The 27,259-nt window shown below is 24.6% G+C and overlaps 5 protein-coding genes and 1 long non-coding RNA gene across 9 annotated transcripts in view; 3 read left to right on the forward strand and 3 right to left on the reverse strand.

Annotated features, from left to right (window-relative positions):
- The first annotated feature begins 960 nt into the window (after positions 1-960).
- Positions 961-1,365, forward strand: LOC116185050. Its single transcript, XR_004149775.1, has 2 exons — positions 961-1,053; positions 1,239-1,365. It is a non-coding gene; the product is annotated as an uncharacterized LOC116185050 (long non-coding RNA).
- Positions 1,366-2,172: 807 nt separating this feature from the next.
- Positions 2,173-11,784, forward strand: LOC102679781 (nose resistant to fluoxetine protein 6-like). 2 transcript variants are annotated; one of them, XM_006611577.2, is made up of 10 exons: positions 2,173-3,189; positions 8,839-9,119; positions 9,195-9,370; positions 9,439-9,596; positions 9,836-9,937; positions 10,019-10,578; positions 10,710-11,015; positions 11,089-11,263; positions 11,351-11,493; positions 11,566-11,784. In XM_006611577.2, the coding sequence occupies exons 1-10, from the start codon at positions 2,883-2,885 to the stop codon at positions 11,692-11,694; spliced, it is 2,337 nt and encodes a 778-aa protein (XP_006611640.1). In that variant the 5' UTR covers positions 2,173-2,882; the 3' UTR covers positions 11,695-11,784. The 2 variants fall into 2 exon arrangements, with proteins under 2 accessions (XP_006611640.1, XP_006611639.1); XM_006611576.2 differs by having other exon boundaries at positions 2,883-3,189; positions 9,803-9,937.
- A 142-nt stretch (positions 11,785-11,926) lies between these two features.
- LOC102680244 (26S proteasome non-ATPase regulatory subunit 5) lies at positions 11,927-13,922 on the reverse strand. Its single transcript, XM_006611580.2, has 2 exons — positions 13,684-13,922; positions 11,927-13,461 (listed from the first exon to the last, which is right to left on the reverse strand). Exons 1-2 carry the CDS (start codon positions 13,863-13,865, stop codon positions 12,129-12,131), a joined length of 1,515 nt encoding a protein of 504 aa, XP_006611643.1. The 5' UTR covers positions 13,866-13,922; the 3' UTR covers positions 11,927-12,128.
- A 721-nt stretch (positions 13,923-14,643) lies between these two features.
- Positions 14,644-17,788, forward strand: LOC102680375 (60 kDa SS-A/Ro ribonucleoprotein-like). 2 transcript variants are annotated; one of them, XM_006611581.2, is made up of 8 exons: positions 14,644-14,797; positions 15,412-15,622; positions 15,703-16,069; positions 16,143-16,354; positions 16,434-16,639; positions 16,718-16,838; positions 16,908-17,314; positions 17,385-17,788. In XM_006611581.2, the coding sequence occupies exons 2-8, from the start codon at positions 15,428-15,430 to the stop codon at positions 17,515-17,517; spliced, it is 1,641 nt and encodes a 546-aa protein (XP_006611644.1). In that variant the 5' UTR covers positions 14,644-14,797; positions 15,412-15,427; the 3' UTR covers positions 17,518-17,788. The 2 variants fall into 2 exon arrangements, with proteins under 2 accessions (XP_006611644.1, XP_031364426.1); XM_031508566.1 differs by lacking the exon at positions 14,644-14,797 and adding an exon at positions 15,039-15,057.
- A 3,698-nt stretch (positions 17,789-21,486) lies between these two features.
- LOC102680505 (endoplasmic reticulum chaperone BiP) lies at positions 21,487-25,141 on the reverse strand. Its single transcript, XM_006611583.2, has 6 exons — positions 25,005-25,141; positions 24,250-24,414; positions 23,749-24,169; positions 23,297-23,662; positions 22,814-23,217; positions 21,487-22,702 (listed from the first exon to the last, which is right to left on the reverse strand). The coding sequence occupies exons 2-6, from the start codon at positions 24,378-24,380 to the stop codon at positions 22,048-22,050; spliced, it is 1,977 nt and encodes a 658-aa protein (XP_006611646.1). The 5' UTR covers positions 24,381-24,414; positions 25,005-25,141; the 3' UTR covers positions 21,487-22,047.
- Positions 25,142-25,784: 643 nt separating this feature from the next.
- Positions 25,785-27,259, reverse strand: part of LOC102680740 (delta-aminolevulinic acid dehydratase) — a 3,165-nt gene continuing 1,690 nt past the window's right edge. For both annotated transcript variants that reach the window (XM_031508563.1, XM_006611584.2), the window contains 4 exons: positions 26,825-26,972; positions 26,546-26,765; positions 26,205-26,437; positions 25,785-26,128 (listed from right to left, as the gene is read on the reverse strand). In XM_031508563.1, coding sequence (XP_031364423.1) covers positions 25,841-26,128; positions 26,205-26,437; positions 26,546-26,765; positions 26,825-26,972 — 889 coding nt within the window. In that variant the 3' untranslated portion in view covers positions 25,785-25,840. The remainder of the gene's footprint in view (positions 26,129-26,204; positions 26,438-26,545; positions 26,766-26,824; positions 26,973-27,259) is intronic.

Consider the following 27,259-nt stretch of genomic DNA (forward strand, 5'->3'; position numbering starts at 1 on the left):
TTATTCTGAAAAAAGAATAAATTTGATTTGTTTAAATCAATTTCATTTTCAGATAATACTTATATAATGCAGTAAATATAAATATTTATATTATTATTATTATATTTTAATTATAATTAAAATATAAATATTTTCATTATTACGTGTTAAAAAAAAATAAGTTTTCAAAATTATGCATATATCTACGAAGATAATCAGAACTAAATTGCGAATTTTTATGAAACTAAAATTTATTTAAAATATATAGAAAATATATTACATTATATAATTAAAATAATAAAATTTCAAATTATATACATATAAAACAGAGTGTTCCAAAAAAAAATCGAATAATTTTGATAATATATTACAAGTTTTGTCTATTTTTAATTTATTTTAAAAAATAGATATTTTGTATATAACTAAAATATCTTTTTTAAATTTCTTTTATCAAGATTAGTTTTTTCAATTATTTTTCATGCATTTTTTATTCTTTTTTTTACTCCTGTTGGTTAAAGAAAATGTTAAAAATGAAGATTCTCCTTCTATTCTATATATAGAATCAACATTTTCTTTTATAAATATAAATCTATTTACAATTTCAATAATCATTATTCATTCTAGTAATTATTATTTATAGATTTCATCATAGATTGTTTTTGCATTATATATTATTTATATTAATTTAATCATTTAATTTATTTAAAATTAATAAAAAATAAAAACAATACGCAATACAAATAATATCAGTAAAAATGAAATTATTAGAATAGACGAAGATCCGAATAGATTTATGGACGGAATTTTGAATACTTATTTTGATAAATACAAAATACAAAAAATTATATCTATTCCAGTTATCCAATTTTAAAAATTTATTTTTTAAAATAAATTTTGATTTTTCATACATCTCACTGTTATGCAAACTTCAATATAATAATTATTCAATATAATAATATAATAATTATAATAATATTCAATATAATAATTATCATGGTCAAAGTTTCAATTAATATTCTATAAAGAAATAAAAAAGAACAATGAACACGTGCAAAATATTGCAACAATAAAAATGTGAGTATACTTAAAAAATAAGTTACTGCAATTCTTAACTGTTTATATCTGTTTTCCACGTGACTCGCGTTTTAATGACACGTGCCACGAATATAATTTACTGTTGTTCATGTTAATGACTTTCTCAACGAAAATATAATTTTTGTCTAAGCAAGTTCATAAACGATTGCATCGATTGATTACAGTTATAAGAAGATTTATTGATAGTTTCCTAGTCATTATGGTTTTTGGGAGGAGCTGAATAAGATTAACAACGCAAATTATAGGAAGGATGACAGTAAAACTTTTAGTAATGACAAAAAAAAAAGAAAACGAATTTCAGCACGGTTGAGCAGCCAATGATGGCATTTGACGAAAGTTCTGCATCGGAGAAAGAGAAATAATCCTCTAATAATATGAAATTTCTTAGTGAAACTTCTGAAATAAACTTTGTCGTTGATTTCAGGCGAAGTCATGCAAAACTTTATTAAAAAATTCTCATTGTAACCATTTCGGACTACAAAGTTTCTTATATCTTTATATGTGTTTCTTCTATCTTTATAAGATCCATTATCTGTCTATATATATATTATAATTAAGTATTCTTAAAAAAGAGAAGAAAATCTATTTTTTGAAAAAAATTTATACAAAATGTTGCTCAAACATGTTTATCTATTCAATCTTCATCAATTTAAAATGCTTTTATATAAGATTTATAATTTTAATGAATAAGATTTGATTTTCTTCCTTTTTTTTTTTGTAATAAAACCTTCAAATCAAAATTTTATAAAATAAAATATAAAATCAAGAAGAAAAATCGACATTAATAATTTATATTATTAATAATTTATTATATTCAATTATCTTCTTAACTTCTATTAAATTTTTAATGTTATCATACTTTATAATCATATCGAAATGACCAAATATTTATTATTTAGAAAACATATTTTCATGAATGCACTCCTTCCATGTATAATAAAAAAAAAGAATGAAAGAAAGATAAATATTCAGTAATTCCTAATCTTGCCTTTAAAAAGAAAGATTTTTCTCTTTTTCTTTTATTTTTTTAATGGATACGAAATTATGTTAATTATGAGTATATACATATTCAAATATATATATATGTTCAAACACGGTGTATATTGAGTAGATCGCCACTGGCACTCACTTTTCAACAGGGGGAAGTTTCTCCCCACTATTTTGCTCACACTTTCATTACTACCAAGATATTCAACCGGTGAAGCCATTTTTCTACCATTGCCAGTCTGGTTGGTCTCGGTGAACTTTGATCATCGAATAAAGAAGAACCACGCAGGAGTGAAGAAAGTCGGAGTTCGGAGAAAGAAGAAGCCTGTTTAAAATTATTGAAATCATATCGTGGAAATTATAAAGAAGGATCATCCTTTTTCTTTTCATTTATTCTCGTTTCTTTACTTTCTCGTAAGTATGATAACGAGGATAGAACGCCTTCGAGAAGAAATACTCTGGAAGAATCCAAAGATGCGAACGCAAAGATTTACATGATTTTGAAAGAAACTGAAGAGATTGAGATATCTTTTTCTTTATCAATGTTGATGAAGAATCAATAAAGATATTTATTTGAAGAATAGGGGGGCATTCAGTGTGATTTGATGTCTATCTTTTCTGTGATATTAAACAATATCATATCATTTTAATATCGTTTATAAGAGCGAGGAATAAAAGTTAATGAGTGTACAAAAGATTTAATATTTATTGAAACTGTTTATAGTTTTAATATGTTCGACGAATAATTCGCAAACTATTAGAACTATAATTATTTCTGAATCATTTTTATTGTGTTCAGTGCAAATTTAATTTGAATAATAATGAATCAAACCTCGTATCTCGTCGTTCTTTTTGCATGCTTCGCGATTTGCAGAGTGATTTCTTCAAACGTTTCGGAAAACCCATCACAAAATCCTTTGGTGAATCAACGATTAAGAACTTCAACCGATGAATATAAAATTCAAAATGGAAATTGGACTACATTGTCGGAAACGCTAGATATTTTCAATGTGCGTTATCTTGCCAATAATTGGACGGAAGGGAAATATCCTATTCAAGAGCAATGTGCCAAAGATATTACAAGATATATCGAAGGATTAAGAAAACAAGAAGTATGGGCTTCAAAAGGTATGTTGAATCAATCAAATTTATGTTAAAAAAGGTCATATCTTCGGTAATTAAATCCTTGTACAAATATTTAATAATTAATTATTCATTTGAAACTAATCGTATGTAAACATTTTTCTCTTCTCTCATATATAGGGAGAAGAATATTTATGCGCGCAAAAATTGATTATGCGTATTTTATTATGCGAATAGAAAGTGTCCGAGTTATGGCGAGATGAAATTGCTAGATCTAGGTAATACTTAGTATTAATACGGCACGTGATTTCGTTGATTTTAAATAGAACAACGTTTCGAGATCAAATGTGGGAGAGAAACAAATATAAAAGAAGAGAAAAAAAACGAATTAAAAAAATTTAATATATTAATAAATTAATATCGTTGAACGATTTTTCTAAAAAAAAATCTAAATGATTAAAATTATCTTGGATCAAAGTCCAAATGACTTAATTCACTTTCATTAGGAAGAAAATCGAAAGGTGATAGGTCGTCGCTAGTTGGCAAAAGCTTGTCAGGAACGTCCTTGCTAAAACATATCTTTTGCCTTCCTCTTGGCAGTTCCTCTTGCTTTGCCTACTTTCATCACGAAATTTCACTTTTCACGACACAAAGAACAATCTCGTGACGACTTCTACAACCAATACAGGCTGGATCCGACAACGAATCGCTTTCAATGTTTTACTATCCTCGGTCAATGCCACTTTTCGCAAGATCGTTTGAAGAAACTTCTTTGTTCATTCTTTCGGTCTTTATTTCTATCATTTACGATCGAGTCGAACCTACTTACGTACCACTCCTTATTAGCAAAATGACATATCGTGTTCAGTTGAATTTTCGAAGTTTAAATTTTTCTGGAACAAAATACATTGTGAGATACTGTTTCATCGATTACAAAATATAGAATATCATTCGACGCAATATTACGCAATACTTAAAAATGTGTTTTTTTTATATCGCCCACTTTTTGAATCGCCCTTTTTTGAATATTTTTTCATGGATGGTGAACTTAAAAAATAAATAAAAGGATTAAATGTGTTATACATTACAATGTAAAATAATATTTTCCATTATAAAAGAATAAAAATTTATAATATTGCGTATTTTTTTTAATTATTTAAAATTTATCGATATAATATTAATATAAAATATTGATTAATATAATATATTAATAAAAGAACAGAGAAATAGGATTCGTTCGTTTTATAAAATTCAAAAATAGTTTGCTTTAATATATCTAATTAAATTTTTACGTGAGAAATATATACTTTAGTTCTAATTTTTAATCTTTTATTTATTTCAGCTTTATTCTTTTTCGATATAGAATCAATCTTGTAATTATATTTTTCAAAAATATTATACGAGATTAAAGATTATCAAAAAAAAAAAATAGATTTCAAAAAGTAATAAAATTACTATTTTATTTTAATTAATTATTTTAATAATTATAATGGATTATATATTATTTACTACATTATATACTAAGTATATTATATTTACATTTTATAAAAAGAAATAATAATAATTATGTTTTTTATGTTTCCTAATCTAGATAGAGAGAAATTGTATTACAGAAATGCTATATTATAGTGGGGATTTCCACAATTCTCTAACTGCATTAGAGTGAAATTGTGTTGCAAAAGCATTGTGTTATACAAGAATTATTAATTATATATATTTTTTATTGCGAACAAAAAGTATGCAAGAAATAAATAGAATAAATTCAAAAAAACAACTCGACATTTAAAAAAAAACTTATATAAAACATATATTTCTATAAAAGTTTCGTTATTAAAAGAAAATAAATAATGAAATGAACAAAATTAAAATGAATTTTTTAAAATTATCTTATAAATTCAGGAAAGAGGTAAAAAGTTATTATTTTATTCCAAGTTAATTTAATTGAATGAAAATAAAATTTTATCAATATTCTATTATTCTTTAATTTGTTATTTCCGGTATTCAAGATTTCTGCTTGTTAAATTTTGCCTAATTTAACCAAAGAAAACTCCATGGAACAAATCTCATGACTTTCTCCTCTCATGGAGCCATATTCTCCATTATCATTCTCGGAAGTTCAAATTTATACAATTGTACAGAGAAAGGTGAAAGGAATCATGAGACTGCCACGAGAAAACAATATTAAAAACCGTTATGACATATTCATAATGACACTCATTATCAAGCAATTTATTCTTTCGGATGTGCTTATCTTGATATTTTCGAAAACTCTAATTTTAATGCATTTATTTCTTAGAAACTTCTGCTTTACAATCTGATGATTGAATCAATCATTTTTTATAATCTGTATATAGCAATAATATTTGTAAGACAAAATTAAATAATTTATTGGATTATATTTAATCTAGTCACGTAATCCGTATTTGAATTAAAATTAATTTAAAATTTAGTAAGAAAAATCTAATATGAAATGTAAATGAATGATCGTGATGAAACTTTGTAAAAGGAACGTTTTTCTTTGATGATAATGTGTCACACTGTTTAGTTTCACGACAAGCTTATGGAAGACGTTGGACTTCCGTGAACATCCTTTACGCACAAAAGTAATGTTAGAAAGTTTTAAGGAAGATTCATGCACATAGAAATACGATCGAAGTAGAAACCGCGGCAATTATCGAAATTACGTCATTGGATACAAAAACCGCCCAGAGAAAGGATTACGTGGAAACCAGGCTTGTAAACGTAACTTTCACATAACGTTGCACTTTTCTTCGTTTATTCGTTCTCAATCCTTTATCATTTTGTTTCATGTTCTGCATAAAATAGTAATGATATAACGATTCGCGAATAGTAATTAATAAAGTCCCAGCTCTTTCAATCGTTTCCTAGTTTATGGAGCACACCATTCATGATCTTTACATAGTCTGCTTATATATACACGTTTTTAATGATTACTAAAATTGTCTGTATATATACAACATCAGATTAACACAACATGCTAATAATTAATCTATATTACTTATAAACAACGTGTATATTGGATCTTTTCTCTGGATAAATGTTTTAATCCTAGAAATTATGTAAGCAGATATTTCCTTATGTACTTTCTACATATATATGTTTTATCTCCAAACTGGTTTTCTTCTACATAAGTGAAACACGTTTTATACATGTGATTATTTTATAGGAAGAAGAATTTCCGTCAATAAAAATTCCACCCTTCGAACAAAAAATTGAATTTTGTTAGTTATATATTGCACAAGTCCTTAGTAAGTGTACGAAAAATAGAAAGCATATGCTTGCGTTCAAAAGTTGTGTAATCATCTATATATTAGGTATTTGTATTCTTAGATATTTGTATCGTATATGTCATAATCTTTTAATTAACAACCTTCGTTAAATCAAGAGAATGGTATATCAATATATGAATATTGATATATCGTTTGGCATATAATTCAGCTATAAAGTTACGTACTTATTTAGTCAATTAAATATAAATTCTAATGTTTACGACGTATAAAATCTCACTAAGTAAAGTTCACGGAGGAAGAATGTGATCGAAGAACGTTTTTCGATTACAAATTGTAAAACTATGCCTATTTCACTTTTTGCTCATTAAAAAAACAAATTTATAACACAACGTGTTATAATTTTATTTTTTTTTTCCTGGATTTCTATACTCAATTAATGCAATCAATAAATAAATGCATTAGGCATATTAACTTTCTTTGAATCATTTTTTTATGTATTATAATTATTATATTAATACATAATGATAATAATAATAATAATAATAATTATTATTATTATTATAAAATTTATTATATATTATTATAAAAGTTTTGTGAAATGATGTTTATATGCAATATCAAAAGAGAAACACGACTAGAATGCTTCTAGAATATGGTTCACATTTAAAAATAAACTAATATACAGTTAAACTATTATTAATATTGCAACATAGTTAACTACATAGGGGAAAATTTCTCTTTCCAAATTACTTTCCTTAGCTGACTAATCGGAACGTGCTAGTTAGCATGTTCGATCCATCGAAAGTAAAATGACTCTATAATCGATATGAATATTTTAAATTCAAGAGAAACTAATAATTTAAAATTAATTAAGTAACTCTCATATTAATTTATTTTGTGATTTTCTTTGTGCATCAATTCTTCATAAATTTTTAATCTTATTTCCCTGTAATCTAATATGAATTTTAACGATTCATTCGTTAATCGACAAATGTATACAACATGAATCCAAGTTTTTTAACTCTCATTGCAATAGCCCTTGAACTTTGTTAAGGACGCCGACCATGAGCGCGTTCAAGTGGAAGATCTTGAAAACCGGTCATGCTTTTTACGTTAAATCTATTGAATTTATTTTTTTTTTTTTCTTCAAATTCTTTTTACGAAAATCAATCTTTTCAATGTTATTTATTTGTATCATTGTTTCATTTGTTTTTGATATTATTTATAAAGAAGATAATTTGTATCAATGAAATGTATATTTTTGTTTCTTTCTGCATTTTTTTAAATATGGCAGTCATAATAATAAAGATAATTTTGTTCTTTTGCAAATCAGAATGAAAATAATACGGATCACGTATAAAGATTGAACTTGACTTCGTTCAATGGTGAATTATGTCAGAGATCATTGCACGTATACAAAATCCATTGTTATTCTAATTTTTTCACGATTACATGTACACGATTCTACGTTTGTGCGAACAGAATTAATAATAAGATTCCTTCAATTGTCAGAATCACGGACGATAATGCTAATAAAAGTCTCATTGGATTAAACTAAATAAAACATACATAAGATATCAGACATTATTATTATCAGACTTTCAAATTTGAATCTAAGATCAATTAAAATAAAGAAAATATAATTAAAAAATATATATATAAAATAGAAAAGAAAAAAATAAAAGAATTTTCAACACTAATTTTCATCTTACTCAATAAGATGATACATTACTGAATATGTATTACAAAATATTTCGAAGAAAAATATTAATTCGTTTCTGCGTGATACGATGATATAGTAATTTATTCTGTAACAGTAATTTACGTAACAAATTATGATTAGTAATTAAACTGCACATGCAATCCATACTATATCGATCCAATAGAAACAATATAAGTAAATTACCATGACGATTAATTAGATAATTAGATAATATTACTTTCTTCTCGAATAGAAAGTTTTGTTAAATTATTAGGTTCTCAGCCTTTTCTCCCATAGGTGTCGTAATCTTTGGTAATGAAAATTATGTAGCAACACAAATGTTTGCAGGCATATATCTAAAAATGTAAACGAAACTCTGTAATTATTTAGCTTACAACATTGATCGAATGATATTATGTTATTTAATATTAAATAAAAATAAAATTATTTACTATAGAGATGAAAAATTATTTCAATAATTATATGAAAGATTTAAAATATTTGATTAATTTAAAGCATATTAGCTTTCAATTCACATCAATTTCATCCAAAGTAAGTAATCCGGAAATGATCGCTCGTCGAGTAAAGAGAAAGTGTCTTAACTGATGAAATAGGTCATTGGTTACAGCGTTAGCAAGTCATCTTGTATACGAAAAGAACTCTTGTGCTGTTGTTATAAAATATGTAAAAGAATTTGATTTATTAATCAAAAAATTATATTAAATCTTTTTCTTTTTATAGCGGATGATGCTTCAGGTAGATACACTAATAGTTTTCTCTGGGGAAATTCTTATTATGTCGGATCAGCAACTCAATGTGCCTATATCGGCGAAGATTATAAGAGAGAGATGACAAAGATTCATCGAAATGGATCGATAGAAGACTTCAATATTGAATTACAAAAAAAGAATTCTGGTCTCAGTGGAAAAGATTTCTGGATCGGAACGAAATTAGATAAACCACCTTACAAATTAGGATTTTATATAATGACCATTTCAGTGAACAATACTTTATTTCCTACGGTAAATAATTTAAATTTTTTAAACATATTATTTAATAATATGTGATTTGTATAATAATTATAATTTTAATCGTAGGTTAGAACGATTTATCTTGGGGTATGTTTACCTTTCTCATGTAATGCTTCCGATGTTTTTATAATAGTAAAACTCGCTGGAAGCGAACAAGCGGTAAAATATTCATCGATTGAAAAAATTCGAGATCAGCATGATATGTACGACATGTATGAAGATCCAATCTTTTGGATTCTATCGTATGTTGAACAATGTTAAAACAAAATGAATAATAAAATCGAAATTAAAAATATTGAAAATGTTTCAGTGGTGTAAGCGCTGCGGTTTTTCTCTTAATGTTCATTGGTACTGGATATGATATTTACATAACGAGAAAATATACTCGCGGAAAAAACATGATTTACGATTTGGAAAGACACGCAAAACTTGAACAATTAGCCGTCAGAAATCAAAAGCCTCTAAGTGGTAAGATGATTGATATCTTGGGTTATTTTTTTCTTTTCAAATGTCCTTCTCTTGTAAAATTTCTCCTTTTGACGCGATTCGAAGGCAATATTGTATTTTTATGTTCATTTTCTTGTATCGAGAACAAATGATTGACTAATACAGACAAATACAGGATAAGGACAGTATCAAATAGAGTGACATACTTTTATTATTATATTCCGTAGCTTTTCAAGGTAAGGTCTACCTTCCTGTTCCAGTGGCAGAAGCTATCATCAATGGACCTCAATCATTAGCAGTTAATAATAACAATAATCATGAAAGTAGTCTAGGTTCAACTAGTTTAAAAGGATATAAATTCAGTAAGTGTGAGATCTATCTTTTTAAAAAAAAAAAAAATATAAAAAAATATAAAAAAAAATCTTCATTATTTTCATTTTTAGGTGTCTTCGAAGAATTGTTACTTTCTTTCTCGGTCCGAGCTAATGTAAAAATCATCTGCGATAATAAAGTTGGAGGTGACACAATCAGCACTATTCATGGTCTTAAAGCGATATCGATGGCTTGGGTTATCTTGGGTCATACCTGTATTACTGCTTTTAAATACTCCGATAATATGGAATATCGAAAAGTCGTGGAAAAAAAATTCCTCTTTCAAACAATTACAAATGGGGCTTTCAGTGTTGATACATTCTTTTTTATGGGAGGTTTACTTGTAAGCTTCCTATATTTTAGGACGAATGCGAAAGGAGATTTGAACAAACTTACACAGGGTACACGGGGTATTGTGGCAGGTAGTCTAAAATTTATCGGTCTTCTTATGTACCGATTTTGTAGACTTACAGCTCCCTATATGTTCGTACTTGGAGTAGTTCAAGTTGCATCTAAATGGTTTCTTTCAAATTCTGTATTTGATCCACCAACCGCGGATCATATCAACTGTTCTAAATATTGGTGGAGGAATTTACTTTATATAAATACTTTGTTTCCAGTGGATCAAATGGTAATGAAATGATTTAATTAATTTTTTAAAAATTTACTTAAATAAAATCAAATAAATCAATAAAATGATTTGTTTTATTATTTTTCGATTAAAATAATCAAAATTAAATAATATATGCTTTTTTTTTACAGTGTATGATTTGGAGTTGGTACGTCGCCGACGATACTCAATTTTATATTGTCGGCGCCGTGATATTGGTATTAGCAACAAATCATTTTAAAATCGCTACTTTCATGATGACTACTTTATTATTGAGTTCCTGGTTAACAACAGGTTATATTGCTCTGATAAATAATCATATGCCAAGCTCAGATGATCCATTAGCGCTTTTTGATAAAATTTATGATAAACCATGGACCAGATTGGGTCCTTATTTTATAGGCATGTCAATAGGATATTTTCTTTTTAAGACTGATTGTAAAATAAAAATGTCTAAGGTATATTAAAATTAATATTTTATAAAAAATAAAAAAAATGATTTTATCCGAATTATAATTTTATTATTTTCAGACAACCGTTTGTGTAGGATGGCTTCTTTCTTCAGCATGTCTTTTAAGTTTATTATATGGTTTGTATGAAACAGAACTTAATCCTATAATGGCAGCTGCTTATTCTTCATTAAGTCATAGCGTATGGGCACTTGGTTTATCATGGATCGTTGTTGCATGCAGTACAGGTTACGGAGGTATATTTTTATTAGTAATAATAATTGTTAAATTACAAATAAATATAAAAATATCATATTAAAAACTTTAAATATGAATATCCATAGGATACGTAAATAATATTCTTTCGGCACCGATTTTATATCCAATTAGTAGAACAACATATTGCGCTTACTTAGTACATCCACTTGTAATTCGATTAACAGCCATGAATTTGGATTCACCATTTCATTTAGGAAAATATACTATGGTATGTAAAAGTATAAAATCTATTTTCTATCAGCATTTATCAATAAATTTAATAGAATGATACACCTTTTAGATGATCACTTTCTTTGGACAACTGGTTTTATCTTATGTATTATCATTTATTATATCTGTTTCTTTTGAAGCTCCTATAGTAAGCATGTTAAAGATACTTTCACCAAAAAAACGAAAACGTATACAATAAGGCAATCAAAAGTTGCTTTATCTAACTTTTTTCATAAATTATTCACGTATATCTTTATTATATAAAATTAATTTGAAAAAACTTATTAAATCGAAGAAATATCAATGTATTATAAGGCGTAAATGTGTAAAACTTACATGTAATTTTGCATTATTATATGTAGACTTCATTATATATTATTTGTGTTAGCTATAAAATAAATTATTTCTCTTTGTATATTTGTATTCCTGACCACATGAAAAATTAGATTTTTATTTATATATCATTGCATTTTATTTATACATATAACATATAGAAAATAAATAATAGCATGTTTTGTTAAAATTTCACTTGAAAAAGTTATTTGACCATCTTATACAATGTTTTTGATAGATGTTGATAATTTCTAATATTTTTAACATAAAATAACAAAAATAAAAATGATATAATATAATTTATGGACCTCCTTCAATTGCAATTTCTGTATTGATATCAACATAATGTGGCCCTTGATTTACAAACTCCCTAAATCTTTGCATTGTATTTGCATCAAATATGTCTTGTTCAGCTTCAATTAATTGCTTTACAACTTCATATTTAGCTTCTTTACATTCTTTGAAAGATTCAATGTTTCTGTCTAATAAAAATTCTACAAGACCTGGATAAGAAGATATATATTCTTGACCCCATACTTGAGATGCCAAAACTGCCATCACTTCTAAACCTGCTTGCCTAATATCTGCAAATGGTTGTCTACATAATGCCACAATCATACCCAATGGATCATCACACAGAGAATCAAACCATGATTTTGTCAGTGATAAAATTCTATTATCTTGTTCTATTTTTTGTATAGTAAGTATAAGAGCTAAATTATTAAGCCCACGAATTCTTAATGCTGTAGGCATTCTTTGTATTATCTCAGCAATTTTTTTTAATGCACATGGCATTGCATCTCCCAGAGCTTGTAAAGCATATTTACCTTCAACACACATAGAAACATGTCCCAATGTATCTAATGCAACACCAAGAATAGTTTGATCTCCACTTTCTATTACTTCAAACAATGCAGAAACCACAATTGGATATTTTGAAAATATTTCATTAGGCCAATAACATGCAACATTACCAAAAAATTTCATTAATCCAGGAATTAATAAATTTGATAATGGATTTTCATTGGCTTGAGCTATTTTTTGAACCAATTTTCTTATAACATCTTGTTGTTCTAAATAACTTAATCCTTCTTCTGTTAATGCTAATTGTGTCAAGATTTCTAATGCATTTACTTGTAACAATATATCTTCACTTTCAAGGATATCAAATAAACTATTTAAAAATCCTGATTGAGCAGATGCTTCTAGGCCTTCTTTTGAGGATTTTGCAACATCCACAATAACTTCATATATACGAAAACTAATAGTATCATTCTTCACTAATAATCTAGCAAAACTTCTTAATAATTCACCAGTATATAAAATCTGTAATCCATTTGAATTTTTACCAATTTCTTTCATTACACACATTGCACATTTAGCTACCATTAAATTTTCATCTGCAATCCTATTTATAATAGCAACTAACAAACTGATATCTTTGATAATTAAAGATATCTTTTGAGAATTAGAAACAATACATAAAATTTCATGCAACACAAGTGACCTAACTTCAGCAATTGGATGAATTATTAATTGAGATATTTCTGCTGAATATCTTTGATATACTTCTCCAAGTTCTAAAATTCCAAATAATGCCTTCAAAATTTCACATACTTGATCTATATATTCTCTGTAAGAGGAAGAATTTGACTTTTTTATATTTTTTTATTATTATATTAATTAATATTATAATAAATTAACTACGAAAAATGCAATTCTTTTTTATAATATATAAATATTTTTTTCATTATTTCTTCAACAAAATATATATAAAATAAAAAAAAAATAAATTTTAACAATTACAATAACAATTATTAAAAATAATTTAATAAAATTAGAATTGTTATGATACCTGTCATTCGAGGTTAACTGAGTAAACAATTGACTAAAATCCACGTTACGAGAGATTTGTTCAGTTTCTCTATTATTTAAACTTTCTAATTTTATTTTTATCTCAGATAATATATCTTTTTTTTCTTCTACGTTATTTAATTCGCCAAGGCGAACAAATTTTTGTTCCAACCAGTCTGCCATGATCGGCGTACTGACATTACTTTTTCGAAAATATTACTAGTTAGCTTCTAAAATACAAATCAATTGCCAACTTAAAATGATTAATTTTAATTCATAAAAAAAAACTTTTTTGAATAACAAATCTAATTAAATAAACTATATGTTTATAAATAATTTTTAAAAAAATAGCGATTTCTTATTTTATAATTCTATAAAATGTTACGTTTTTTTGCATATTATTCAAGTATAATAAAATACTATAACTATTCTAATAAATAAATTTTTAATAATTTTAATATTTATTAATAAAATTGTTAATTAATCAATAATTTATGGCATTTATGGCACTATAAAAAATTTGTTATTTAACAAAAAGAAAAAGAAATGTTATTATTCTGATCATTAAATTATTATATTATTATTTTATAATACTATTATTGTTCTATTACATTAAAATATCAAAAAAATTAAAAATGAAAATAAATTAAAAAATTTTTAATTTTTAAAAATTAAAAATGAAAAATAAAAATATGAAAAATTTATAAATGAAAATTGAAAGTATTTTTTTTTCAAAATATTGAAATCTGTAATTTAAAAATTGAACTGTATATATATTAAATACATATATACATGCATCGAATATTCATTATTATTTCATATAAATATGTAAATTATAATGAAAATCATTTAAAAAATATTTTTAAATCTACTAAATTTTTATAAAAAAAAAACATATACATAATATATATTTAAAGAAAAACTTTCATTTTTTTATTATATTAAAAATTTTATTTTAAAATATTTAATTTTCTACGAGTCAATGAATTTTTATGTTTTATATTTGACTCAAAATCTATATCGCATAACTTCTTCCGACAGTACATTTTTGTACGTCATAAAACATTGTTCTGTATGATTGTGTTTCGAGTTATTGCTTTTTCGATTAACACAAGGTAATAAGAATTGAATGTACATAATGACATTTTAAAATTTTTAAAATTTTATGTATTTGTATAAGTATTGTATTTATATAACTAATAAGTCAAATATGCGTTATTTTAAATGTCACATAGCATTTTCGTATTACCTTATCAGGTCATTTAATAAAACCTGTTACTATGATCTGTTATACATATATGAAATTTAATTTTTTTTTATGAATACAAATAAACAAATTTAGAAAAAAATCATATATATGAGATTATTTACAAATGTAAATAATTATTAAAATACACAATGTAAATAATTAAATAAAATTACATATATGTTATTCCAAATTATATTATTAAAAAATATTATTAAAAAATAATTGTGATATTAAATTTTATGAAATATATCATTTTTTAAACAAAAAGTTATTAAGAATTATATATTTTATAATATTTTGTTAAAAGATAATTTTATTGTCTTATGTTTTATAATTGCATGAATAAATATGTAACATAAAGTTTACATAATAAATTTTTAATATATTAATTATCAATAAAAAAATTTATTATATTTGTTTAAACAAAATAAAAAAATACTCATCTTTTATTTTTTATCTAAATTATATTATATTTTATAGTATTGTGTATTAAGAAATGGCAGTGGATTTGGATCCAAATGATCCTGAAGTACGATTATCACAATTTCTTTATGTTGGAAAAGAATATCCTGATTATCAACCTGGGAATTGGTTTGTTCATAACTACTTTTTGGCTAAAAATGTTCCATCCATTGAAGAATTAGCTGAAAATACAGAAAAACAATTATTACCAATTCAAATTATTATAAAAGTAAAATCCTATTATAAGTATTAAAATAAAATATATATAAATAATTTATGTTAACAATTTAAAAATTTACTGTTTTTTAGGCATTTGAAAATAATCTTGTTCCAAATCCAGAAACATTGGTATTTGCTCTTGCTGTTTGCTGTAGACAAATGAAAAGTGAAAGTTTACGTCATGCAGCATATGCAATTTTGAATAAAATTTGTGTATTGCCACAACATTTTATTTTATTTATAAAATTTGCTTCTCAAATAAGTAAACAAAAAGAACTTGATACAACTAGCAATTCGAAACATGGATGGGGTCAAGGCTTAAGAAAAGCTGTAAATAATTGGTATTTATCAAAAACACCAATGGAATTAGCAAAATGTGTTACAAGATACAAAGGCAGATATGGTTGGAAACATAAAGATATCATAAAATTGTCTCATCCTGTACCCAATAATCTTGGTATTTATCTTACTAAAATATTATCATTATATAAATAATTAAATTATTAATTAAATAATATATTATTAAATAGGAGGAGAAATGATTCTTAAATATATAATACGTGGTTTAGAAGAAATGAAAAAATCATATGGAGAAGATCCTACACTTACAGAAATTCTAGAATATATTGAACATGTTGAAGATTTTAAACATTGTACAGATGAAGTTAGAGCAGCAGGTCTTTTGGAAATGTATAAATTAACATTAGATCATGTACCTGGACATTTATTAAAATCCAAAGAAGTATTAGCAAAATAATATTAAAAATTCTTAAAAATTGTTAATACATATGATTTCTTATAATAAAATAATTCATTTATAGATTTGGAATGCATTAATACCATCAATGAATTTAATTCTGCTTTTGACCAATTTACAAAGAATACATAATCTTAAATTATTAAAACCATCTTCACCAACAATCTCTAAAATAATAGATCAAATCACTAATGAAGAAAATATTGCTAGAGACAAAGTTCATCCAGCTTTAATATTGGTTACGATAAGAGATTATGAAAATTCTGGAAAGTGAGTGACAATATTAAGTTATTTTAATATTATTTTCCTTATATTTTATTAATATTATATAATATATAATTTTCAAAGACCACTAACATATGAAAAAAGAAAAATTAAAGAACAATTTGAGAAACCATTACCAACTCCATCTAAGCCAAATTCTAAAATCATTGATGCTCTTTATAAAATGTTGAATCTTTCATTTCTTGTAAGTATAAATTTATTTAAATTTTTATATTTATTTATTATAATTTTAAAAAAAATATTTTTAATTTAGCATATACAACCAACTGGTTTACGTTATATGATAACAATTAATATGAACAAAGTAATGATAGAAACACATACTTGGCGTAGTGGTAATATAAATGGTGCAGAAGCAGGATGCATAATTGCACTTGCACTTCTTCGTAGTGAGAAGAATGTCACTATTGCCACATTTAAAAATATTGGAATTCACGTAATGAATATTGATAAAACAGCTTCTTTTGGTCAAACTATGAAAAGACTACAACAGATGCCTGTTGGAAACGTAAATTTGGGTAAACCAATGTCATGGGCAGCTCATCAGAACAATAAATACGATGTATTTATTAACATTGTAGATCAAATATTAGAAAAATCTGATGCATCTGAAGAGGCTCTTCAGGCATATAAAACAAAACTTAAACTTACAAATACAAAGTAAGTGTTTGTCAAAATTATTTTTTTTATAAAAATAAATAAGCTAAATATTGTATTTACTTATTTTCAGATTAATAAATTGTGCTGTATGCTCTTCATCGACTTATCGCAAACAAAAAATTGACAAAAGTATTTTAACAATTAATGGTTTTGATGCTAGTGTTCCTATAGTTATACAAGCTTTTGCAAAATCTTTGTTTTAGTTACTATATACATAGCAATTTCTTCTTTGGCAAGCAGTACTAGCTAAACAATTATTACGCTTTTAAAATGACATTAATTTGATTTTTAAAGAAATAACTCTAAAATAATTTTTGTGAGATCATTAATTAAGAAATACTTTGAAATATTTAGATTACAATCAAATTCATAAAATAGTTTTAAATAATTTATAAATGTTGCTAGTCTGATACTTGTATAACAATCAGAGCATACACTTGTTGAACCAAGTACTATAAAATTTTTAAATTAGAACTAAAATGACTATCAAAGCATGGCTTTTTTATTTGTAAGTATCATAAAAATTGGTAAGTAATTCAAAATTTTTATTTATAAAAAATTTGTTATGAAAATGAAGAAAATTATTTTAATCATAATATTTGACTATTCAAAGAAAAAAAATACATATTTAAATAATACATCAAACAAAAAAGATTTTTTTCCATATTGTCTTTATTGTTAATATTGTCAATTGACATTAATTAATTTAATATACAAAAATACTATACTCATGATAAATTAATTTTTTTTCTATTTATTCAAATTTAATATGATAAAACAAAGGATAATTCGATTATTCTTTATTATTAACTAGTATTTTCTCATATTAATACTAACACATCGATATTAATAAATATTTATTGCATGTTTTTAGTATTTAGGATGAGCTGTGTAATCTTCATTTTATTTGCCTTTTATTTGTCAAAGAGTGGTCCAATAAATTTTGTAAATATTTACTTAAAAGAATGACATATTGATAAATGAATCAATAATTTACAAGAAAATAAATGTGATACATCTGTGATTATCAATTTGATTATATAGAGAAAAATGTTTGAAATGCTATGGACCACCTTTTATTATTTAGAAAATAATTAAATATTTACTAATTTATTGCTTAATATTTGATATAATTAGTTGCGCAGCTAAAATTAGAATAAGACTGCATATTAGATACAAAACAAGTATCTTAAACGTAAAATGCATTTTTGACTAATGATGAAAAATACTTTTATTTTAATATATTAATGTATTGCCTGCTTATTTCCACTGGTTGATGGTAAAGCTTTCTGTAACATCTTTAACAAGAAATATAAATATAATGTGATTTTTAAGATACTTTTTGAAGACTGGTGTGCTTCTGGAAATTCCAATAATTAAAAAAAAAAAAGAGAATAGGATGCTGAAAAATTTCCCACTGTGATATGCATTTAGCCCCAAAGAATATAGATTTACATTAGTATAATTTTACTATTATATTTGCCATATCCAAAGTAAATGTGACAAATACTAAATACATTACTAATATAATACTGTGATACAGATTGTTATTGTTCAAACTAGATGAAAAAGTAAGTAAACCAGAGGCACACCATGTATTTGCTTCATTTGTTAATTAGTATCTATTAGCACATCAATTTTTCTTAAAAAAATATGACACTATCTATAGATACCTCTGCTTATTGCGATCCTTGAATTACCTTTACGAAATCCTTTGATTTTCAAAGTGAAAAAGTTTTTCTTAAGAAATGTTGCAAAAAAGCACGACGTGGATAGATACTCAGGTTTGACAAATATTTAAATTAAGTGCTTAAATATTCACGTGTTCTTTGCAGCCTATTCGGTAATTCATAGATCGATATTAGCTATATATTATAAATTTTAAAATATAATAAAGTTTTAGTTTCTTATATAAAAAAAAATAAGATTTGAACAAAATCATGTTTGTAGTATAGAGAATATTATATTAGAGAATATTATATTAAATTTTTCCAAAATATATTCTGAATGTAATTTTCAATCTTAGTTGCGCGACATCTTATAAAAACCTTTACAAATTCTTAAAAATAATATTTTTAGATAAATTTTCATAATAGATATTCATGACATTTTATATTGCACTTGAAAAGATTATTTATATATATTAAGCGACTAGATTGTATCATCTTATAAAGGGAATTTCATAATAGATATTCATGATGTTTTATATTGAAATATTGCATTTGAAAAGATTATTTATATTAAGCGGTTAGATTGTGTCATTTTGTAAAAGAAAAAAAAATAATTTTTTTTACAAAAATACTCTAAAAATAGAAGATAAAACATTTAATATAGTCGCGCATCTACTTATTATTTACTCTTTATAAATAATAGAACATATCAACTACATTTATATTTGTAGTTGATCATATTCATTAATATCATACAAGATAATAAATATTAAATATCAAGTTTTTATCTAACGATCGAAAAGAAACATTAAAAATATTAAATTTTTAAAATAATCTTAAATTATATTTTATCACTGTCATTTTATAACTGCCATTTTTTATTACGTATTAAATTTCACAATTTTTAATTAACTTGATAACGGTACTAAAACTTATAGTTATTAATATTGGAATTAATCATCAAAGGATATTAATATTTTTTTTAATGTCTTTATTATGATTATAAAGAAAATTTCTTTTCGATCGTATTTCGAGCGTAAATTAGACATGTAATTGTCTATTATAAGAATACGTCCAAAATATTAAAAAGAAAAAAAATTCACAACAGCGAACAGCGAAGACTATCTAATAAAAACAAATGTGTGAACTTATACTTCTCTTCTAAAACTCAGGTTGTGCTGTTCTATTTCATGAAAAACAATATTAAATGTGTTCATGCTAGTTAATAAAAAAAAAAAAAATATTTACCATAAGAAAAAAGAAGGAAATAAAAAATTCGACATTTCATAATAAATAATATAATGCATGTCAAGATAAAAAAAGATATATAGTATAGATATATAGATATAATATCTCATTATCTTGATTGCATTACATATTTCTTATTCAAGCAAAATTAGTTTCCTCATAAGAAAATGATCTGATATTTCGATCTGAAACATTTAATTTTCATTAGGAAGCACAAATTACTAATATTTTATGAATATGTATTCATATAAATATTTTTTAATTATCAAAATTTGAAAATATATATAATTGTAATATTTTTTAAGATTAAGTTCAAAAAAAAAAGAAAAGAAACTTGTAATTGCATTTTTAGTGCTGCACTTTGATGATTCGCAAAAAGAATGTTTAATGTTTCTTATAAATCTTTTGAAACAATATTAAAAAAACATTAAATTTTATAATTGTATAAATGAAGAATTGTATAAATGAACAAGATATCTCATCTATATATCGAATATATCAATTCACAATAGAACTGCACTAATTATGCACAAAAATTAAATTATTTTAATTATTAATTTGTGAATCACAGAATGATTATTTTTTGGTCTTCTTTATTATATTTCTTTATTAAAAAAAAGTACATTAAACTTATATTCATTTGACTATTTTTATTATATAGATATCAGCTATTTATTATTCATTTTGATATCTATTATATTCATAAATGATTCAAAGAAAATATAAAATCGATAATGTGCGATAATTTGTTCTTGTGCTAATTAATTATTTGCGATATAACGTTTTTTATTGTGTGCTTGCGTACGTTGATCGAGAATAGTATTATTACTTTTTAATTCTATATCTATCATAGTTATTTATCTAAATTATAAAACCAAATTATAAGCTATAAAAAAAAATCAAAAATTAACTACAAAAGATTCTATTACAAGAAATGGTTGTTATGGAATTTCAATATTGTTTTTATACCTAAATAGTCTGTAAATGTAAAAAAGTATTTAGTGACTGGATCGCTTCAACAAACAAAAAATTAGAAAGACAAACAAAAAAATATGTTATATTATTATTACATTTGTTAATATTATATTTCGATAAAATACACAATAGACATTTAAAACTAAGAATTAATTCTTTCAATAAATTTTAAACTGTTTTTGTTATAATATTAACATAATATCTTTGAATAAAATTTTTTTTAAATCTATTTCTAGAATATTTTTTTCAAGATACCTGGCATATTATAAAAAAAACATATTTATTATGATTTACTGAAAAAATGTTTATTTCCATGATACTGATACATATGACATCATTCATTCATACAGAATTCCTATATTGTACATAGTACGATATAGTTTTTCTACAGGCAGTAATAGACGCAAGTCATACCCGCTTGCACATTCATTCTTGTTCATACATACATTGCAAAATCTGTAACGCGAATTACACAACTGCTTATTTGATTATATATAATAAAACATACAAAAACAATTAATTCAAATAAATTAACGCGCAGAATCTTATGCGAAAACTAATTAAGCTATTCTCAGCAATAAAATTTCTTTAATTAGATGTACGTTTTTTTCATCAAGAAGATCAAGATGACTATTACTGATAAATTCATTATAGAACAATACACAGAATGATTTCCATAACTATGTATTGTTTACTTCTGATAACTTAATGAATAACAAACGTTCGTCGATCAGTCTTTTTATATTCGACGTATCAACGACGTATTAATCTCTGCAATATTGCATGAGACTGTGTTAATTCAGTCTAAATTAGGACGAATATATATTGATCATTTCTTAGTTAAAGCTCATCTTTCAGATCTTCATCATCTCCACCAGTTGGTGGAACTCCACCACCTGCACCTTGATATAATTTAGCAATAATAGGCTGAACAATATCTGTTAACTCTTTTTTTTGTTTTTTATATTCTTCTGGATCAGTGTCTGCATTTTCTTCTAACCATTTAATTTTTTCATCAATAGCTTCTTCCATTTTTGCCTTATCGGAATCGCTAACTTTTGAACCAAGTTTTTCTTTATCGGCCAATTGATTTTTCAAGGAATATGCATACGATTCGAGTTCATTACGTGCTTCTACTCGTTCTTTTAATTTTTTATCGTCATCTGCAAATTTCTCTGCATCCTTTATCATTCTTTCTATATCATCAGGTGTAAGGCGGTTTTGATCGTTGGTAATAACAATTTTTTCACGGTTTCCAGTTCCTTTATCCTCAGCAGATACTTGAAGAATTCCATTAGCATCGATTTCGAAAGTAACTTCAATTTGTGGTATTCCTCGTGGTGCTGGTGGAATACCAGTAAGATCAAATTTACCAAGAGGATGATTATCTTTTGTCATTGGACGTTCACCTTCATATACTTGAATGGTTACTGTATGTTGGTTGTCTGATGCAGTAGAAAAGATTTGCGATTTTTTCGTCGGAATTACAGTATTTCTATAAACAAATACAATTATTTATTTATATAAAAATTAATAACATATATAATATATAATAATAATAACATGTATAATATGTAAATGAAAAATATAAAAAATATTTGTTTACCTTGGAATAAGTTTAGTCATTACACCTCCAACAGTTTCAATACCCATAGTAAGTGGATTGACATCCAGAAGTACAATAGCATCTGTATCTTGTTCTCCAGAAAGTACACCTGCTTGCACAGCAGCACCATATGCAACAGCCTCGTCAGGGTTAATACCTCGTGATGGTTCTTTACCACCAAAGAATTCTTTAACTAATTGTTGAACTTTAGGAATTCTAGTAGAACCTCCAACGAGTACAATTTCATCTACATCTTTTTTATTCATATCAGAATCTTCCAAAACTTTCTGTACAGGTTTTAAAGTACTACGGAAAAGATCCATATTCAACTCTTCAAATTTGGCACGTGTTAAAGTCTCAGAAAAGTCTTCACCTTCGAAAAAAGATTCAATTTCGATTCTCACCTATGACAGAATAATTATATACAAATTATAAAAATATTATACATAGTTAATGTTATTATCTTCATAAAATGAAACATACTTGGTGGCTAACACTGAGTGCCCTTTTAGCTTTCTCAACTTCACGACGTAATTTTTGTAATGTTCTACTATCTTTACGAATATCTTTGCCTTTTTTCTTTTTATATAATTTCGTAAAATGATCCATCACGCGTAAATCGAAATCTTCACCACCTAAATGAGTATCACCATTTGTTGCCACAACTTCAAATACTCCATTATCAATTGTAAGTAAACTGACATCAAAAGTACCACCGCCTAAATCAAAAACTAATACATTTTTTTCTCCATCTTTTTTATCTAAACCATAAGCAATTGCAGCAGCTGTAGGTTCATTAATGATTCTCATAACAACAAGTCCAGAAATAGTTCCTGCATCTTTAGTAGCCTAAATAAAAAATAATTACTTACTTAGTAAATATTTTCAAAATTAAATCTAAATCTTTTTTTTTAAAATATATATTTTATATTTACTTGTCTTTGTGCATCATTAAAATAAGCTGGTACAGTGACTACAGCATGAGTAACTTTTTTGCCTAAATATGCTTCTGCTGTTTCTTTCATTTTACCAAGTACCATAGCAGAAATTTCTTCAGGTGCAAATACCTTCTCTTCACCATTAATTACCATTCTTATATGCGGTTTACTATTCTTTTCAATTACTTTAAATGGAAAGGATTTAATATCACGTTGTACAGTAGGATCTGACCATTCTCTGCCAATTAATCGTTTGGCATCAAAAACTGTATTTTCAGGATTTGTAGTCAATTGATTCTTTGCAGCATCTCCAATTAATCGTTCACCATCAGCAGTAAATGCCACATATGATGGTGTAATTCTATTTCCTTGATCATTAGCTATAATTTCTGCTCTTCCATTTTTATAAACTCCAACACTAAAACAATAAATTATTCTAAGATTATAAATATTTTTCTTTATTAAATATATATATTTATATAATTTAAATTTATTTACCAAGAATATGTTGTGCCTAAATCAATTCCAATGACAGTTCCAATATCTTCTTTTTGTTTTTCTTCTTTTGCAAAAGCAAAAGTTATTAAGCCTAATAAAAGTAGCGCTTTAACTCTTTTCATTTTTTTCATATAAATGATCTTTTGTAAAATGAATATAGAATTCCTGAAATTTATATTTTAAATCTATAATATATCTATAGTAACATTCTATTTTAACATTTGTTTTATAAATTTATAAAAAATTTAGCAAAAAAATATAGCAAACAATATCTTAAACCATATTTTATACATAGAAAATTTTAATACTGACATGCAAAGTAAGTAAAAATTATCATATACAATTAATATATAATAATTAAAAAATTAAATACGTGTAAATTTCATGTAAACAATGAAAGAAAATATCTTTTTATTTATAATGTAGTTAATAAAAAAAATTAAAATAAATCATTGTGGAATATTTAATTTTGATGAACATATTTCGATATGTGCAAAGAATATTCTTTCAAATTATGATAAAAATTAATTAAAATTAAAATATTCTGTATAATAATTACATTTAACATATTTTACAAACATTCTTTCACTTTGGATAAAAAATGAACTCCAATTTCATACCAAGACGTGGCAAATAACGAAATATTCTTTGCGTTATGAAATTCTAAACACAATACTTTTTTCAATTTATTAATAACTTTTTATATATAATAATAAAATTTAAATAATTTTATTTATATTATATTTGTTACTTACCAAATTAAAATATATAAGTATTCCTTTTTTTTTTTTTTTTTTTTTTTTTTTTTTATAAGTAAAAAACTTTGTTACTCTCAGCACGACTTCACGAATAACACGAACAACTAGGAATGACTGACTACAGAGATCTTAGTACCGGGATATTAACAAGGTGAATTCGTCGTGGCTTATGTTGATTGGTTCCAAAGTGTCCGTACTAAAGGAAACATACGTTTTCATTGGTTGAACTACATATAGTTGGCTACTATTGATAGGCCCACGTCACAACGGTACCATACTTCTGGAAATTTCTAATATTCTTACTATTGGAGGAATTAATGCAGAGAAAGGTTCATGATACGTGAAGATAAATTTATCCATTTATTATCATTATTGCATCTTGAGAAAATATTCGTATATTTTTTAATTATATTTCTAATTATTTATTAAAAATATATATTATTTTTAATTAAATTTTTTATATAAAATGTCCATAAAATTATCAATTTTTTCTCTTTCGAAAAATATTAATTTTTATATCAAAAGCATCAGAAATTGAAAATAATAATTATTTAATTTGATAATTTTATTATGTAGACTAAAAAATATAAAAATAATAAAATTATTTTTCTTTTAACACAATTGTTTTGATTTTTTGTTAAATCATCTGATGCAATATGATAAAATATAATAGGATTTACTTTAATTAATTATATAATTTAATAATATCATTATTTTCTGATATTTTTATTTTAATCATGAAAGTTTTTTATATTAATTTCAAGAAATAATAAATAATAAAATTTATAAATATATTTTATTTCCTACACCAAATATTAATCACATTAATGATGCTAATATTTGCTTTTTGGTTGCAACATATCTAATATTAATGGTGTAAAATATGTTATAATACAATCAGCACCTGCTCTTCTCATTGATAAAAGAACTTCTTTTAAAACATTTTCTAAATTTATTGCACCATTTTGAGCACCATGATAAAGCATAGCATATTCTCCTGAAACTTGATATACAAACATCGGATATTCTGGATGTGCATCTTTTGTATGTCTAACAACATCCAAATAAGGTAATCCTGGTTTTACTATAAGCATATCAGCTCCTTCAGCAACATCTCTAGCCTAAGGAAAAAATGTATTTTAAATATTAAAAAAGATAATAGAAAATAAACAATTTTAAAAAATCAATAATACTAACAGCTGCTCTAGCAGCTAATCCATTACTTCCTGGAGGTAATTGGTAACATTTTCTATCTCCAAATTTAGGTGCAGATTGTGAAGCATCTCTAAAAGGTCCATAAAATCCTGATGCAAATTTCACTGCATAAGATAAAACTGCAACTTTATTCATTAATCCTGCTGTTGCTAATTTTTTTTTTATTGCACCTATTCTTCCATCCATCATATCTGATGGTGCAACAATTTGAGCTCCTTTATTAAATATATTATTAAATATAGATTATATATTTTTAAATATATAATATTTAATATCATAAATACATATTACTATAACTATTTATAAAAGAAATATAATCTTACCAGCTTTTGCATATGCAAGAGCAATTTCAGAAATTCGTTCAATACTAGCTTTATTATTTATACTTTCATCTTCATTTAAAATTCCACAATGACCATGAATAGTATAAGGACATAAACATACATCACATGCTATTAATAAATTTGGAAACCATTCCCTTATTAATGGTACAGCTTTAATAATGGGATTCTTTATACTATCTGCATTACTTCCAATATGATCCTATTAAAAAAAAATACTTTTTATTATTAAATTTTAAAAAATTTTTTTTTAAAGGTTACTTTTTTTAGATGTTTTGATACTCCAAATAATAATATTGATTGTAATCCTTTTAAAACCAATGGTTGTAACATTTTTCGTAAATGATTAATGCCATATCGATAAACACCTGGCATACTAGGAATTGGTTCCTTAGCATCTTGTTCATCACTATAAAAATATTTTTTTTATATAAAAAAATTTAAAATACAAATTAAACTTATAATTTTTAATTTTAAAAAATATGATTTATAAAATTTTCGTAATTATTACTATATTTTTATATATTCATATAAAAAAATATATAAAAAGTTACATTTAAAAAATTTTAAGAAATTATTCTACTCATTAATTAGATTAAAATAAAAAGATAAATTATTTTATATAAAATCTAAAAATAAATATATTTATTTTTAGATTTTATATAATAAATATTTTTAAACATAAGTAATATACAT

Source organism: Apis dorsata, unplaced genomic scaffold (assembly GCF_000469605.1).
Source record: "Apis dorsata unplaced genomic scaffold, Apis dorsata 1.3 scaffold_89, whole genome shotgun sequence".
Taxonomy (NCBI): Eukaryota; Metazoa; Arthropoda; class Insecta; order Hymenoptera; family Apidae; genus Apis; species Apis dorsata.

What these genes read in the sequence shown, in the direction of transcription:
- LOC102680505 (XM_006611583.2), bottom strand. Translation starts at nt 24,380, where the DNA reads ATGAAAAAAATGAAAAGAGTTAAAGCGCTACTTTTATTAGGCTTAATA. An exon ending in TTAATGATGCACAAAGACAA is followed by an intron (nt 23,663 to 23,748) that starts GTAAATATAAAA and finishes TTTTTTATTTAG; the next exon opens with GCTACTAAAGATGCAGGAAC. An exon ending in ATGACTAAACTTATTCCAAG is followed by an intron (nt 22,703 to 22,813) that starts GTAAACAAATAT and finishes ATTTGTTTATAG; the next exon opens with AAATACTGTAATTCCGACGA.
- LOC102680375 (XM_006611581.2), top strand. Translation starts at nt 15,428, where the DNA reads ATGGCAGTGGATTTGGATCCAAATGATCCTGAAGTACGATTATCACAA. An exon ending in ATTTATTAAAATCCAAAGAA is followed by an intron (nt 16,355 to 16,433) that starts GTATTAGCAAAA and finishes ATTCATTTATAG; the next exon opens with ATTTGGAATGCATTAATACC. An exon ending in CTTAAACTTACAAATACAAA is followed by an intron (nt 17,315 to 17,384) that starts GTAAGTGTTTGT and finishes ACTTATTTTCAG; the next exon opens with ATTAATAAATTGTGCTGTAT.
- LOC102679781 (XM_006611576.2), top strand. Translation starts at nt 2,883, where the DNA reads ATGAATCAAACCTCGTATCTCGTCGTTCTTTTTGCATGCTTCGCGATT. An exon ending in TTTAAAAGGATATAAATTCA is followed by an intron (nt 9,938 to 10,018) that starts GTAAGTGTGAGA and finishes TTTCATTTTTAG; the next exon opens with GTGTCTTCGAAGAATTGTTA. An exon ending in ATTTAGGAAAATATACTATG is followed by an intron (nt 11,494 to 11,565) that starts GTATGTAAAAGT and finishes TACACCTTTTAG; the next exon opens with ATGATCACTTTCTTTGGACA.
- LOC102680244 (XM_006611580.2), bottom strand. Translation starts at nt 13,865, where the DNA reads ATGGCAGACTGGTTGGAACAAAAATTTGTTCGCCTTGGCGAATTAAAT. An exon ending in CAGTTAACCTCGAATGACAG is followed by an intron (nt 13,462 to 13,683) that starts GTATCATAACAA and finishes TTCCTCTTACAG; the next exon opens with AGAATATATAGATCAAGTAT.